The sequence below is a fragment of the Mesocricetus auratus genome, unplaced genomic scaffold (genome assembly GCF_017639785.1).
Source record: "Mesocricetus auratus isolate SY011 unplaced genomic scaffold, BCM_Maur_2.0 Super-Scaffold_100691, whole genome shotgun sequence".
NCBI classification, from domain to species: Eukaryota; Metazoa; Chordata; class Mammalia; order Rodentia; family Cricetidae; genus Mesocricetus; species Mesocricetus auratus.
In genome coordinates this window covers 44,691,030-44,706,752 of record NW_024429267.1, presented here as the reverse complement: position 1 = coordinate 44,706,752, position 15,723 = coordinate 44,691,030, and the positions used below count along the sequence as shown (strand labels likewise).

Genomic DNA, 15,723 nt, shown 5'->3' with positions numbered 1-15,723 from the left:
GCAGCTGTTTAACTCTTCCCTAATGTCCTGTCTTCCTTTAACAAAGGGTTCTCAGCCGAGCAACAAATTGAACTACCTGTAAGCCCACTTTTGACTGATTTGAATATTCCATTGACTCTGAGGAAGCAATAATCACAGCTGCTTGCTGTTGTAGCACAACTCTAGCTGCTAAAGGTGCAACCACAGTCACAGCTAGTTCCAACAGTCTGCTCTGAACTGATTGCTGTCACAAAACTTGAACTATAAAGGAGCCTGCAACTTTTCCACCCAAATCAGAGGGGGAGCATATCCTCTAGTAGCCTAACACTGACTGTTCTGGCTGACCCAAAGGGGACAAATGTCATGATTTGTGTACATAAAGTCCTTCATTTGCATGAAGCTCTGCTATGATTGGCTATAGAGGCAGGTTCGTTTGGATTGCTTTGTGATCTTGCTGAGACACAACTTCCTGGGCTGTCCCCTACACCCACACACCAACAAAACAGTGTGGTAGCATTGCGCCCAATGCAAAGCTTCTCTCTAGTGGTAGTTTCCTTGCCTAGCTTTGACTCCCATAGACAGTAGAGTGGGCTGAGCAAAGATGGTGGAGCAGCTTTACCACAGCAACAGCAGAGTCACAGGAATGGCCAGGAGCCAGCACAGCGCCAACAGTGGAGTCAAGGGCGTGGCCAGCAGCTGGCCGTGGCAGTTGCAATGGTGGCTGCCGTGAATACGGCATCGATGACAACAGCCATGAGGTCATGGCAGGGGAGTGGCTGCAGAACTGGAGCAGTCTGGCTGCAGTAGTGACGGCTGTGACAGGGGTGACAGCAGAGTGACAGCAGAGACAGTGGCAACGGAGCGACAGCACTAGTGATGACAATGACAAGCAGCAAATGGTACCTCTCCCCCTGTGCTGGTAACTGTGACCGTCACTGCAGCATCGAGATTCACCCAAACGGTTCCAGCCAGCAGCTCAGGAGGGAAGCAGGGGAAAGGCAGAAATCAAAAGAAGATGAAAGAAGGCACAGAGTTGAGGCTGAGGGACCATGGAAATGGCTGAAAATGACCAATGAAGGCCAGCAACTGTTGGTCCTAGTCACTAGAAAAATTCCAGAGGGCTGCCAGGCATTCTTATGATACAAGTGTCTCAGACACCGTGGAAACAGGCAGAGAATATCAGGGAAACCCAGTCTGAGTCGGTAGGGTGGGAAGGCCCATGTGCCTCCTGTGGCAACAGGAAGTATTCTCCTCAATGACTAGTGACAGGAGGAGCCCTGGTGTGGGTCAGAACAGTGGTCATCGTTGAGGCAGTAAAAACTCACATGTCAGCCTGACATCTCTAGTCCATTCCAGCAGGGGGGTAAGAGTCAAGTGTTTCCCAGAGTCTTTGAGCTAGGAGAAGACAATCATGAGTCACAGATATCCTTGTGATGTCATGGTCCTCTCCTCCTCCACCACCTGCCCTGCCCCTGCTGGAGTTAAAGGAGCAATGTCGAGAGGGGAATGAACATCTGAACCCTGGCCCTCCCACCATGGTCAATCGGTGCTGTGTAAGATTCTGTCAGACTCACCTTCCCCGGGGTGGAGACTTGTCCCTTGACGGAAGGGAGCCCTGGACAATGCCATGGGCTTCAGGGATATCATAGGGAGCTGAGGCATTAGACATATCCTAGAGAAGGTAGTCTTAACCCACAACCCAATGAAGCATTTACCTATATTATTCTACTATTGATAAAAACTCAGGAGTCAGATATTTGGGTACAAACCTGATAGATCAAGAAAACAGTGGAGTCTGGCAGGGGTGGCACAAGCCTTTAATTCCAGCACTCAGGAGGCAGAGGCAGGCAGATCTCTAAGTTTGAGGCCAGCCTGGTCTACAGAGCAAGTTCCAGGACAGCCAGAGCTACCCATAGAGAAACCCTGTCTCAAAAAACCAAAAAAGAAAAAGAAAAAAGGAAGTGGTAGGGAAATGGTTAGCTGACTCTGTTTCTCTACCTTCCCGGAGGCTTGAAAGACCTGAGAATCTCTCCAAGCACCCCTCTGTCTCTTTCTATATCTATCTTGGTCCTCTAAAATCTCTATGACTAATTCCGGTCAGCTAGTCATAGACTCCACTCCTTAATTCAAGGTTTAACTTTATTAACAGACTCAGAGTCTCACTGTGCAATCAAATATCCCAAACCAACCCAACTGTCACAGTGTTCTGCTGCTGTGAAGAGACACTATGACCACAGCAGCTCTTAGGAAGTGTTTAAATTGGGCCTGGCTTACAGTTTCAGAGGTTCAGTCCACTATCATCATGGTGGAACACATGGTGGCAGGCAGGCAGACCTGGTGCTGGAGGAATAGCTCAGAGTTCTACAAATGGATCCATGGGCAACAGGGAGAGACTCGGGTCTTGGAATGAGAGCCCACCCCCAGCGACACACTTTCTCGAGCAAGGCCACACCTTCTAATCCTTCCAAATAGAGCCACCCACTGGAGGCCGAACATTCAAATGTATGAGCCTATGGGAGCCATTCTTATTCAAACTACCATACCAACCCAATTCTGATTGCAGGAGTCTGGTCAAGATAAGAAAAAGAAACCAACACAAGAAAAAGAAAAGTCAAAGAACAAAAAGCAACTAAAGGTAGGTAAGAAAACCGGAGATGGCAAACCCATGATGTCACCATCCCTAGTCTTAGAAGAGCCAGCTCTGGCCCCACAGGATTGATCGATCTGTGCCTGCTCCCAGGCCGAAGGGGAAGTGGGTTTCCCCAGTCCCCACAGATCTGTCTCCGACATCCCCTCCCTGAGTAAACAGCGTGCAGAGTACAGGGAAGGTGAGGCCCAGGATGGTAAGAAATGGGAGGTAGACAAAGGTTGGCATAAGCCCCAAAGGTTATGGAGCAGCTTGAAAGGCAGGAGCAGACATTAATAGAAAAGAGGTGAGGGAGACCCTGGGTAGCTAGGACACTGTCACACATTGGTGAGCAGCACCCTGCGCTCAGGACAGAGTCACGGGTCATAGATTTAAAGTTTCTTCCCTGGAAGGACCCGTTGTTTCCTACATACAGAGGAAGGCATTTCCCCCAGCTCCCCCTGTGAGGTCCATGTGGCAAGTGTAATCTCGCTTGATAGACAACAATGCTGTAGCTCAGAGGGTGAGCCAATGTGACCTGTAACCATGGGCAAGACAAAGGGACAGGCAAAACCACACCTGTCCCTGTGTCCAGGAAATGGGGTGACTGTTAGAGCCCCATGTGTTTTTGACAAATGCCCTGAGGGTCCTTGTTAGTTGCTTCTTGCAAAAATACAGAGAAGAAAATAGTCCAGATCTCGCTTTTTTATCCTCGCCCCTTAGCACTAGGTTTTCTATGATGTATGTAGTCCCCTCCTCCCTAAGCATCGTGACATTCTTAAAGACTCCAGAATCAGCTGATGGGGTTCACAACCACTCCCTTCTCATCTCCAGCAGCTTCCACCCCACCTCAGTCACCCATGCCTGGGCTTGCACCATAGACGACAGTTTCACAACCTGTGTAATCCTTTAAAAAACGCATAGTCCTTCACAGATCGCTTCTTTTGTAACACTAAGCAGGAGAGACGGAGCAAGGGAAGAGCAGACACGATCTGAGCCTTGTTCCCAATCATTAATAACTACCATAGTGATCTCTATGTGACCCTTCCCCTCCCGCTCATGACCACCTTTCGCTGCCCCGTGGTCCCGCTCTGGCGCCCTCCTCACCCCGCCAAGGCTCTGATGCCCTATATTGGGCATCCCTCTCTATGGATACCCTGCCCTGCCCCAGTCAGTCTCTCTGATCGTCATTCCTCACCTTCCATCCTCCACACTGACCCACTCGGGCCCCAGCACTGTGCCTGGCAACTGGCACCATCTCCGGGTGAGCCCAGTCCTCGCTGGGATGAGGCTCCTGCCTCCTCATTGGCCGGCTGACCCATCCAAAGGTCCCCTTCATCCACCGGAGCACAGAAGTGTCAGCCTCTCTGTGTGACCCCTCCTGTCTCGGCCTGGGCTTCCTGCTGGGGACCCCTCCCATACACAGCCTTCCTCACCTGGCTTGACATGCCCACTGTCATTTAAGGCTGACTTCTTTGTCCAGCTGTGTTTACTGCTCAGCCTATTGATTTCCGTTCAAGGAGAAAGGGAATTAGAAGGTGAGAGATGAGAAGAAACTACACTTTTAGATTTTTTTAAGAAGTAACAAGACGCCTATAGAAGAAAATTCTCAGTCACTGACTAAAATCTACTTCAGGGTCTCACTTCAAAGGAAACCTAAGTATCCAGAAACTCAAAAACAACCACCACCACAAACAAACAGCAAAAGCCAGAATGCCCAACACTGGATCCAAATGCTGGGCATAGGCCCTGCCCCCGCCCCCATGCAAATGAGAAACAGAGAATGCATCATTTCAAAAATATCTACTGCACCTTTAAAAGGGGTGTGATAAGGATCAATCCACAGGCAGCAATGGTGTGGAATCCCTAAGCAGAAGGCAATGTGACAAGACAGAGAAAACAGGTCAAAGCTGTACATAATATATTTTTAATATAATTGAGAAAGTGAAGTCCACACAGGCCATCCATGCACAGAAGCAGCCGTCCAGGGGCTGCTTGGGGCTTGGGTTACCATTGAGCTGTTTGGACTCTCCCTCCAAGAGGAGCAATGACTTGTCTGTCTCCAAGAGGACTGAGGTTGCTCAAGGAGCCATAGCAGGGTCTGCTGTCACATCCTTACCAGGACACTGACACCACATCCCCAACAGCCTACCCATCCCACAGAAGCAGACCATCTGAGGTGAGAGGGAAAACCAAGAGAACGGAGCGGGGAGCAGCACAGTCCTCAGAGGCTGCCCACAGTTGACCAGAGCGTTTGCCAGAGGCACATTAGAAAACCCAGGCTGAAGTCAGCCCACTGACAAGCTGTATGCAGGGGAAAGTGGGTTCCCACTAGTGGTCAGGATACAGGCCTGTGTTTGGGCAGGCTGTCCAAGCGAAGTGGTTGTGTGCATATTAGAATCAGCACTGACTTGGACACAGAAATGATCTACTTTGTCCTTTGATTCTGATGATAGAAGAAGCAAACCCAAGTTGAGAAAACTAAAGCTGCAAAGACAGGTAGAAAACTTCAGAAAAGAAAGGCAATGAAGATGAAACTCACACACCAGCCAAAGGTAGGTGGTGTAGGGTCCCAGTGTTGGAGTGACCTCTGACCTAACACACCTTTTGACCTACATCACCCAGGCTGATGCAGGCTTTGTTTGTGGCCCATACCATAGGACAGTCATGGAATTGATAGTCCAGGCATGGTACATGTGAGAGTGAAAGGTCTGAGTAAAACCATCACCCTGAACAACCTTCAGAAACCAAGACAGTCCCAGCTAACTGGGGCAGTTACACTCTCCAATCTGCTACGAATAGGGCTTGCTTATCCTTGACTGTCTTATCCAGTCGCCTGTTGGCCTCAGACAGGCAGATGACTGGGGTACAAAGCTGGGCATGGTGTGTGTTTGGTGAATAAACAGCTAAACAGAGAGAATCTCATGCCCAAAATTATACAAGAGTGTGGAACGTGTGTGTGTGTGTGTGTGTGTGTAAATTATACAAGAGTGTGGAACGTGTGTGTGTGTAAATTATACAAGAGTGTGGAACGTGTGTGTGTGTAAATTATACAAGAGTGTGGAATGTGTGTGTGTAAATTATACAAGAGTGTGGAACGTGTGTGTGTAAATTATACAAGAGTGTGGAACGTGTGTGTGTAAATTATACAAGAGTGTGGAACGTGTGTGTGTAAATTATACAAGAGTGTGGAACATGTGTGTGTGTGTGTGTGTGTGTGAGATGTGGGAAGTGAACAAATTAAGTGAAAAATGGAAGAGAAAGATCCCAGACTGTACAAAAGAGGGAATCAATCTTCGGGTCTGACAGAGGGAGATGGCAGGGTGAATTAAGGCAATAGAAAAGTTAAGTTCACACCTGCAGATGAAAGTCTGAAGGAAGAGGTCAAGGGACCCTGGTGGCTATCAGATCCAAGACAGTTCTATAGAACACAGGACTCTTGTCCTAAACTGGCCAACCAACCCAGCTCTGTGGAAAGCCAGAAGAGGTATCAAGAGCAGATGTACCCCATTCTATAAGTGGGGACATTGAGACTCAAGGTGATGCATGCATATCCATTAGTAAATGTGTCAGAGAGGGGTAACCAGAGGCCGAATGCCCTTCTTGGTCTCTAAGAGCCTCCCTAATTCCCCACCCTGAGGCTGAGGTATCGGAGGATGATTTCATGAGTGTCTTTTCTTTTTCATGCAACTTCTCTTCAAAATAGAAGCTGCCTGTTGACATGGAGCAGGCAAGCATAAAGATCCAGGCCTGGTGGCGAGGCACATTGGTGCGCCGGGCCCTGCTGCTCGCCGCCCTCAGTGCTTGGACCATTCAGTGCTGGTGGAGGCAGACCATGGCCAGGCTGCTGGAGAAGAAGTTACAGAAGGTGATGGGTTACAGCCTGAGGCAAATACATGCAGCTGTGAAGCTGCAGTCCTGGGTGCGGATGTGGCTCGTCCGGAAGCGTTACCTCCAAAAACTGCAAGACTCCAGGAATGAGCACTGCATTTGCGAAAATAATAATATGGTCCAGGGCTGCTATGAGATCACAGGAAACAAGCCAAAACTTCACATTGATATCTTTTTTGAATCACAAATCTGTCGGCTTTCAGACTGCATACTTTTCCCAATAAAGAACTGACCAGGGTTGCTCCTACTATCTGTCTCTGGGTCTTTGTAAGACAAGCCGCTGGATATCGACTTAAAGCACAGTGTGCTCTGGAGAATCAAGAGGAAACGCCTGCACTCCCTAGGAGCAGAGAATGTGAGAGTCTCAAGCTGCATGAGCAAGAGCTATGATTGATTAGTAGTGTCTGCTGGTTGGAATACTGGTGCTGTAGAGTTCAGGTGTTGCATGACCAACTCCAGAGACCGCCTTACTGATCCATTTAAATGATGGCCCTCAAGTTCTGCAATACGGAAGAGCTCATCCGCCAGCATTCTCCTGATTTAACTCTTCCCCTTATTCCAAGGAACCTCGTTTGGTCTGGCCTGATCTTTGCACCTTATCAGCGTCCTTCCTGTGACACTGGCCAGGAGGGCACTTTGATTTCAGTGGCATTAGGACAAAACTCAGGCAAAGAGCGTGTTACAGGCTAAAGTATTATGGATAGGGGAAGGTGGGGTCAGCTGGAGCTAAAGGAGTTCAACACGGACAGAGAGGATGCTGGCCCATGCATGAAAGACAAAGGTCTCGTGCTGGAGAGATGGCTCAGTGGTTAAGAGCACTGGCTGTTCTTCCAGAGGTCCTGAGTTCAATTCCTAGAAACCACATGTTGCCTCACAACCATCTATAATAGGATCTGATGCTCTCTTCTGGCCTGTAGGCATACATGCAGACAGATCATTCATACCTAAAAAATATATATATATAAATAAAAATTTTAAAAAGAGACAGGTCTTTCAATGAGTTGCCAATATGGACTAGGGCCTAGAAATTTTGGTTTTTTTATTTTGTTTTTGTTTTAATTTTTGAATCAGATACTGTATTAATCAGGGTTCTTTAGAGGAACAGAACTGATAGAATGAATTATGTGCATACAAAGGGATTTATTAGAAAGGCTTACAGAAGGAAAGTCTGAAAATCCAGTAGTTGTTCAGTCTACCGGGCTGAATTTCTTCACTAGTCTTCAAGAATAGCCATCACAGGTACCAAGGGCAGACTTTTTAAATTTTTCCTTTTTTTCTATGATCCCATAGAACTACAGTTAAAGATTATTGTAAATCATCATATGGATGTTTGGAATTGATTCTAGGTCTTCTGGAAGACCAGCCAGTGCTCTTAACTGCTGACTCATCTCTCTCCAGCCCCTAGGTATGGCATTTTTAAAGGATCATCTTCCTTGTATATAATACATATCAACAATCATCTTATCCTTGGAAACATTACAGTCCCACCCTGGTCTTCACAGTGCATCTTGGCCCTTGTAATAAGAGGAAAGTATAAAGAAAGACCTTTTGTGCATTGTAAGGAGAAGATGGGGAAAAGACACATTCAAACATTCAGTGGATATCAGAATACATATTAAGGCCCAGAACTTATTGATGGGGGATGTCCTTCTGTATATATGTTTCTCTTATTGGTTTATGAATAAAACACTGATTGGCTGATTGGCCAGACAGGAAGTGACATAGCTGGGCAGAATCAGGATATAAGCAGGGACAAACAGGAAATCACTCTCTTCTCTGCAGAGACGCTGAGCAATCATCATGTAGCAGGCAAAGGAGTTGCAGGTCTGGAATTCCCTAGTAAGCCAAGACCACGTGGAAATACATGGATTAATAGAAATGGGTTAATAATTAAGACAGAGCTAGCCAATAAGAAACCCTAGTTACCGGCCAACAGTTTATAATATATACAAGAGCACCAGGACCCAGCCAGGCCACAAAACTCATGCTTACAAAATGGCACCAATGTAGGTTGCACCAATTTCCATGTAAAACCTGACAAAAGCTTAAAAAGGGATTTTAGAAACAACAAAGTTAAGCACAGCTTCTTGGTAGCAGCATTTTCTAGAGTAGGCTCTGTTTGCTAGAGACAAGCAGAGGCTCATGGCTTCTCTAAGAGATGCTTCCTGACTCTGCATAAGCAGAAAAAATTGCACAGCTGTTTTAGCTATGCTGTTCAGCAGAGTAAAAACTTGTGACCAGAAAAAGATAAAGATATACAGTAAAAATAGATTCAGATGAAGAAAAAGCTCTAAAGGGTTTACAGTGTGTTTAAAAATATGTGTAGGCTTGGGAGAGAAAAGAAAAAGAATAAAGTGGTTTAAAAAAAAGAAATAGGCCGGGCGTTGGTGGCGCACGCCTTTAATCCCAGCACTTGGGAGGCAGAGGCAGGCGGATCTCTGTGAGTTCGAGGCCAGCCTGATCTACAGAGTGAGTTCCAGGACAGCCTCCAAAGCCACAGAGAAACCTTGTCTCAAAAAACCAAAAAAAAAAAAAAAGAAAAGAAAAAAAAAAGAAATAGGGTAGCTGGGCAGTGGTAGCACATGCCTTTAATCCCAGCACTCAGGAGGCAGAGGTAAGTGTATTTCTGTGACATCAAGGCAAGCCTGGTGTACAGAATAAGTTCAGGGGCAACAAGGTTACAGAGAAAACCAAGTCTCAAAAAATAAATGAATGAATGAATGAATAAATAAAAGTAAAAGAAATAGAGTAATAGAAAAGTGATGTAAAGTTGGAAAATGCACAGAGTCTGGATGCTGATGTTATTGTGTTGTCTTTGAATTGTTTGATTGCTGAGGAAGGAGCAACAACTGCTAACAGATGTTTAATTACAAATGCTACTGAATTAATCCAACTTACACATTTTGAAAATGCTTTGAATTCGAAATTTAAGTGTAAGGACATGTTACTTTGGAAAAGAGATTTTGTTTGTGTTTCCACAGAAAATGAAAAGATTCCTTCCAGACTAATATGGTTTGATCAAGCAAGACCCCCTGAAGCAGTGTCCCATGTGATCCAACATCCAAAACACCTGGGATGATGCAGCCTTGCAGACTACTACAGCCAGGATTTTGCTAGGTTTCTGGGTTTTCTCAAGATCCACATGGTATTGACAGCACTCCCAAACAATAGGAAGTAGTTTGGAGAGGATGATGCCCAAATTCCCAAATATTGTTTATAATTTTTCTTTTCATTTAAATGGGGTTGTTTATAAATGGTTAATGATCATAGCCAAAAGGGGAATATTATATAGAAATGAATACTTTACTTTGATATGGATTTTGATTTATTGATACAAATTTAAGGTCAAATTTGTTATAGATATATTTTTATTCTTGTTTAGATATTGTGTTTATGTAGCTCATTTTGAAATGAAATGTATAATTAAACACAGATTGTAATCACCAATAATAGTCAAAACTTATAGTTATGTTAGTTAGATTTTCTAGATATACAGAGATATATTTGAGATGGATAGTCTTCAAACCTACCAAAGATCTTCAGAATATGACATTTAAAATGGTTTGGGTTTTTTCATGGCAAAGAGACACAACTGCTCCTGGCAACACCAATTATGTCATAGAGGAAGATGGGCATCAAAGAAACTCAATATGGAGTTGCTTTCAATGTGACAAGACTAGCCATTTAAGCAAGAAACTGCTCTTGCCTGGACTGTTTGACTGTTGCTGTATAAACTGGACACACAGGACCCACAGGAAAGTAACTGCTGAAACAAGATGGGACAGTCCTGCAGGGTTCCTGCTTCATAGAAAAGTCTGCCAGACATTCTGCAGGACAAGAAAAATGACTGACAAACTGCCAGGTGGACAGTTTAAAATTTCCTGCTTCACTGAGAAGTCTGCCAGACACACTATGGCCTATAGGCTGAAGATGGATGCTCCAACATTACAGAAGAACTTCAGGTGACTGTCCAGGCAGCAAGATGTCTCTGTCAATTCTAGAGTTTATATATTATCCTTCTGTAGTCTTTGATGGAGTTGAAGACAGATAGTTATGATTATGGTTTTCCTTAGTTATGATAAAAGGCAAGTTACATATAAAACTTTAAACTCACGAAGATAAACTAAATGATAGAATATTTTCTTTAAATTTTACCAATTGTTAATGGGCTAGATATTGCTAACTATAGTTCTTATTTGATAACTGTTGTTATATATTTTATTATGTTAAAGTTAGACCCTTTTTATTTAGCCAGGGGGATGTCCTTTGGTATATATGTTTCTCTTATAGGTTGATGAATAAAGCACTGTTTGGCCAATGAGGCAGGAAGATAGGCAGGACTAGGAGACAAGGAGAATTCTGGGAAAGGCAGGCAGAAGGAGCCGACCACCTAGTCGCCACGCTGCCAAAGAAGTAACAGCATGCCAGGGCATTACCAGATAAACCACAGCCTCATGGCAATACATAGATTGGTAGAAATGGGTTAATAATTTAGAGAGCTAGCCAATTAGAAGCCCAAGCTATCGGCCAACAGTTTCATAATTAACATAGCGTCTTTGTGCTTATTTGGGGCTGAGGAGGGCATCGGGCCAAGACATGATGAAAACCACCTGCAACAACTTATCCATTTCTTTTCTGGATTCACAGTCCCTGTCCTTTAAAAAGACCCAAAATGAAGCCATTTTGAGTGAAACTTCCATTCTGAATAGGGGTCAAATAAAATTTAAGTTTCCAACACTGGGTGACTGACATCCTGGTTAGCAAGTCGAGACATGAATGTGGGGCAAGTCACACAGCCAGAGTTGAGTAAACCAACCAATGGGAACAGGATAAGGATACCACAAAAAAAAATGTCCATAGGAGAGTCCCCTATCCCTGAATCCTGATTGGTGGAAAATGTAACTTGGCACAGATTTTTGTGGCTTTTGTGATTTTTGTGCTTAACAGCTCTGTAGCATTCTGGCTCAGGGTCACAGTTCAGCTCCCAAGTCTGTTCTACATCCCTGATCCATCAGTAGTGGCTTGGATTACAATAAACTTTTCTTTTCCGCATTGACTTGGTGTTTCAATTGTGTTGGATCCAAGCAGACTCCATAACAGTCCTACCTGTTCAAGCTGCCAATCATCAGACATCCCAAGGAGAACACCCCAAGCTTTCTCGCATCTCAGAACTTTCTCTTGCTGCCTGCTCCCCTGGGAATTCTCTACTGAAGCTCTCTTCATTCAGGTCTATCTATGCACAAAGGCTGGGGTGGGGAACCTCCTGGTTTACATAGCTTTCCCTGACCTCATCTGTTGCCTCTAGCTCCCTAACTGTTGGTCTGAGTGCAAAGTTCTTATCAGGTCCTGAGTATCTAACCTCATTGTCCGTTGACCTGAGATGGCGATTCTTGGTTGTCAGCTTGACCCCACCTGGAGTGAACTACAATCCAGAAACAGAGGGCACGCCTGTGATAGATTATTTTTTCTTGGTTTGAAGTGGGTGACTCTGCATCCAGTCTGGACCTTAGATTGGGAAGACATATGCCTTTAATCTGGGCCACACCTTCTGCTGGAAGCCCATGTAAGGGAGGAGGGAGGATCTTGCTCTTTGCCTGTTTGCCCTCACCTTGCTAGCACATCCATTCCTTCGCTGGCATTAGAGCCTACTTTGGGAATCTATTCTCAAGACCAGCAGAGACATCCAGCCTTGAGAACTGAGCTACTACTGGATTCTTAGTCTCCCTTCCACAAACAGCCATTGTTGAATTAACTCAGTTTGTAAGTCATTCCAGTTATTCCTCCTTATATAGTCAGAGAGAGAGGTTCATTCCATTAGTTCTGTTAGAAGCCTGACTAATACATGACCTCATCTAGAAGCCAACTTCAGGGATGCAGAGCTTTGTGCCAGGACCTTGCACAGTTCTGACCATGAAGGTTCCAGCACTTCCACCTAGCCAACCCTACACCATTTGCCTGTCCTATCTGATGTCTCCATGGAAACACCAATAAGACTGGGCCTAACCTCTCTCCTTGCTTCTCTCCACTGCCTTCTTGCCAAACCTGAAAATTCCCCTGTGATCCTGAGGGCACACATGAGCCTTTCTCCTATGACCTAGGAGAGCAATGAACTTGTTTTTCCTGAGCTGTTTCTGCAGCTATCTTTGTGATGTATTGGTCATCACACATTGAAAGATTTTGTGGGGGGGGGGAGTGAGAGAAAAGAGGAGGGGAAGAGGAAAGGGAACTTTGGGCATGCAGAGGAGAGACAGGGTAGGGGGCACACGAGACATCATGAGCATGTCTCGTTTTGACCTTATGAAGACAATAATGAGACATGAAATCCAGAAATGGGAGATTGATTGTTCAGGGAGAAGAGGTGAGCCAGTGAATAGGACAGAGGGAATAGGGGAGGAGGACAAATTAGAACAAAGTATGACATGAATACATGAACATGCCATCATGAAATCCATTACTATGGATGTCAACTTAAAAGCTGATGTAAAAAATAGAAAAGGGTAAATTAGAGAGTGACCCACACATAGTCATTCAAGGTCATGGTTGTATTTGTTTCCACCAATAGTTTTGGAGTCTTAGGGTGTGACTTCGGTGATCTCCTATAAGAAAGAGGAGGGGTCCAGCACTCTCTCTCGTGGTGTGATGGGCTGAGACCTGACCATCATCCTACAGCGCAGCATCCTGCGCCTCCAGGTGCAGAAGACCGAGGTGGGGCTTTACCTTTCAGTGTGTGAGTGGTCCCTAAATAAATATCTGCTATTCTTTTACTGAGGCGTTCATGGACTTCCTTAACCTGCCCTTCACATAACCATGTAAGTCATGTGACCTGCACTAACTCACAAACCCCCTGGTGCGTGAGCGAGAGAGCCAAGCCAAGGCTGCCCAGGGAGGGGCTGAACCTGGCCCACGTCAGAAGGGAATGAGTAACCTTGAAGTGAGGAGATATAATCAGAGGTGGCAAGGGGGACAAGCTGGTAATGCTGGCTTGACATCAGCCTAGAAAACTATCTGACCCTTTCAAACGGGTTACTACAATGATCAGGGCAGGCACCATTCTCTTGTACAATGGTTTCTCTTTGGAAAACCCCCATCAAAAAGGATGGCATGGCTTGTTGTAAGGGTTCAGCTGGGAAACAAAGGTATAGATACAAGAAGACCAATAGGAGTGACAGCAACAGACAAGGAAGCCTAGAAGTTGGCTGAGGCTCTCATCAGGGCCCTCTTCAGGCTCTAACCCCACTATAATCTGCATGTGAAGCACCTCCCACAACTACTCTTCTCTAAAGTTCCAGATCAACATCAACTGGTGCCTTCTCCTGACCTCCAGACACACATGTGGCATAGGGAAAAAGGGCCAGCCAAAGAAACACAGCCTGGCCCTGGAACCAGAGCCAAGGAAACACACCCCTGACCCTGAAACCCAGCACAAAAAACAACCAATCCTTGAGCTCGTCCAAGTTCAGGGATTGAAATCCAACCAATTCCCACTCTGGAAATCTTCACCCTGGAAAAACTCTGTCTCTAAGAAGCCCTATGTAAGCCCTGTGCTTGTTTGGTTGGCTTTGGTTTGTTTCTAACGAGTTCTTACATCTTAAATTAACCCATTTCTATTCCTTTACATGCTGCCACCTGGCTTATGGCTTATTACCTAATTTTGTACACGTCCTGCTTCCTCTATGTCTGGCTGGTGACTCTGTCCTCCTTCTTCCCCAAGTTCTCTCAGTCTGGCTCTCCCACCTAACCTCTTTGATGGAGGATGTCCTTCTGTGTGCTGTGAATATATGTTTCTCTATGGTTGATGAATAAAACTGTTTCAGCCAATGGACAGATGGAATTTTAGCCAGGTGGGAAATCCAAACAGGGATAGAGAAAGGCAGAGTCAAGGAGATGCCATGTAGCTACCAGGAAGGTAGGACACCTGGGCACTCTCCAATAAGCCAAGACCACATGGAGATACACAGATTAATAGAAATCGGTTAATAATTAAGCAAGAGCTAGCCAGTGATAAGCCTGAGCCATTGACCAAACAGTTCATAATTAATATAAGCCTCTGTGTGTTTATTTGGGACTAAACAGCTATGGAACCAGGCGGGACAGAAACTTCTGCCTATACCTCTTTCTGCCTAGCTATTGGCCAGTTGGGTCTTTATTAAACCAATGAGAGCAAAACATCTTCACAGCATACTAAAGGATTCTTCCACAGTGGAGCTTAGGTCATTTCTCTGGCTCTACCCCCTGCAAGACACACAGCTTGTCTTCTAGGCTCTGGCTGGATCCACTTCACCACTGCTGCTCTTCTTAGTAGTTGTCCCATAGTACTGGGAACTCCAAAATGCTAAATCTGCTGCTGCAGCTGGGTTGCATTTTTATCAATGGTGTCTCCTGGGCTCTCTTCATGGTGTCGAGTGTCAACTTCTCTGCATGGTTCCTTCTACCCTGAGCCTTCAACTGCTACTAAAGCTGCACCTTCACCAATGCCCTACCTTTGTCTCTCACAAAGTCACACCTCAGCTGCTCTCTGTGATCCCTTCAAGCCTTCAAAACCAGTACAACCTGGTGACTCTTACACTACTGAGTTCACCTGCCAGCACAAGGCACAACCTTGGCCACCTCTGTAACATTTGCTGTGCTCTCAGGAAGCACTTCCCAGAAGATTTCACCTCAGTAATGCTGATCTCTTCTCAACAACCAGCATCAAATGTCCCAGTAATACAAAGGTTTCACTTCAGTGGTGCTGGTTTCTTGTTAGTCATGCCTGACTCTTCAGACCCAGAAGACCAGAGCCTCAGAATCTTAATTCAAAATAACAAATGGCCCCAGTAGAATCTTTAAACTTCCCAAGCCAGACTTCCATCATCCACATTTCCTCCAACATTCTTATCTTCCAAGCTCCCACAAAACAGCTCACTGAGCTCTCAATACTCAATGGTTTTTCCACCCAACATTGCAAAGACCTTCCACAATCCTCCCAAAAACAACATGGTCAGGTCTGTTACATAAACACACCACTCCTGGTACCAATTTCTGTCTTAGCTAGGGTTACTGTTGCTATGATAAAACACCATGATCAAAAACAAGTTGGGGAGGAAAGATTTATTTGGTTTATGGCTACACATCACTGTTTATCACTGAAGGAAGTCAGGATAGGAACTCATACTGGGCAGGAAACTGGAGGCAGGAGCTGATTCAGAGTCCATAAAGGGTGCTGCTTACTGCTTACTGACTTGCTC

The 15,723-nt window shown here is 45.4% G+C and overlaps 1 protein-coding gene and 1 long non-coding RNA gene across 3 annotated transcripts in view; one reads left to right on the top strand and one right to left on the bottom strand.

Moving 5' to 3' along the window:
- The window catches only part of LOC121137598, a 32,806-nt gene extending 31,420 nt beyond the window's left edge, over positions 1 to 1,386 (bottom strand). For both annotated transcript variants that reach the window (XR_005874896.1, XR_005874897.1), the window contains exon 1: positions 1,305 to 1,386. This is a non-coding gene — a long non-coding RNA (uncharacterized LOC121137598). The remainder of the gene's footprint in view (positions 1 to 1,304) is intronic.
- Positions 1,387 to 1,427: 41 nt separating this feature from the next.
- On the top strand, positions 1,428 to 6,744 carry LOC121137594 (IQ domain-containing protein F5-like). The gene is made up of 4 exons (XM_040740213.1): positions 1,428 to 1,532; positions 2,543 to 2,614; positions 5,062 to 5,160; positions 6,312 to 6,744. The coding sequence occupies exons 1-4, from the start codon at positions 1,515 to 1,517 to the stop codon at positions 6,726 to 6,728; spliced, it is 606 nt and encodes a 201-aa protein (XP_040596147.1). The 5' UTR covers positions 1,428 to 1,514; the 3' UTR covers positions 6,729 to 6,744.
- The last annotated feature ends 8,979 nt before the right edge of the window (positions 6,745 to 15,723 follow it).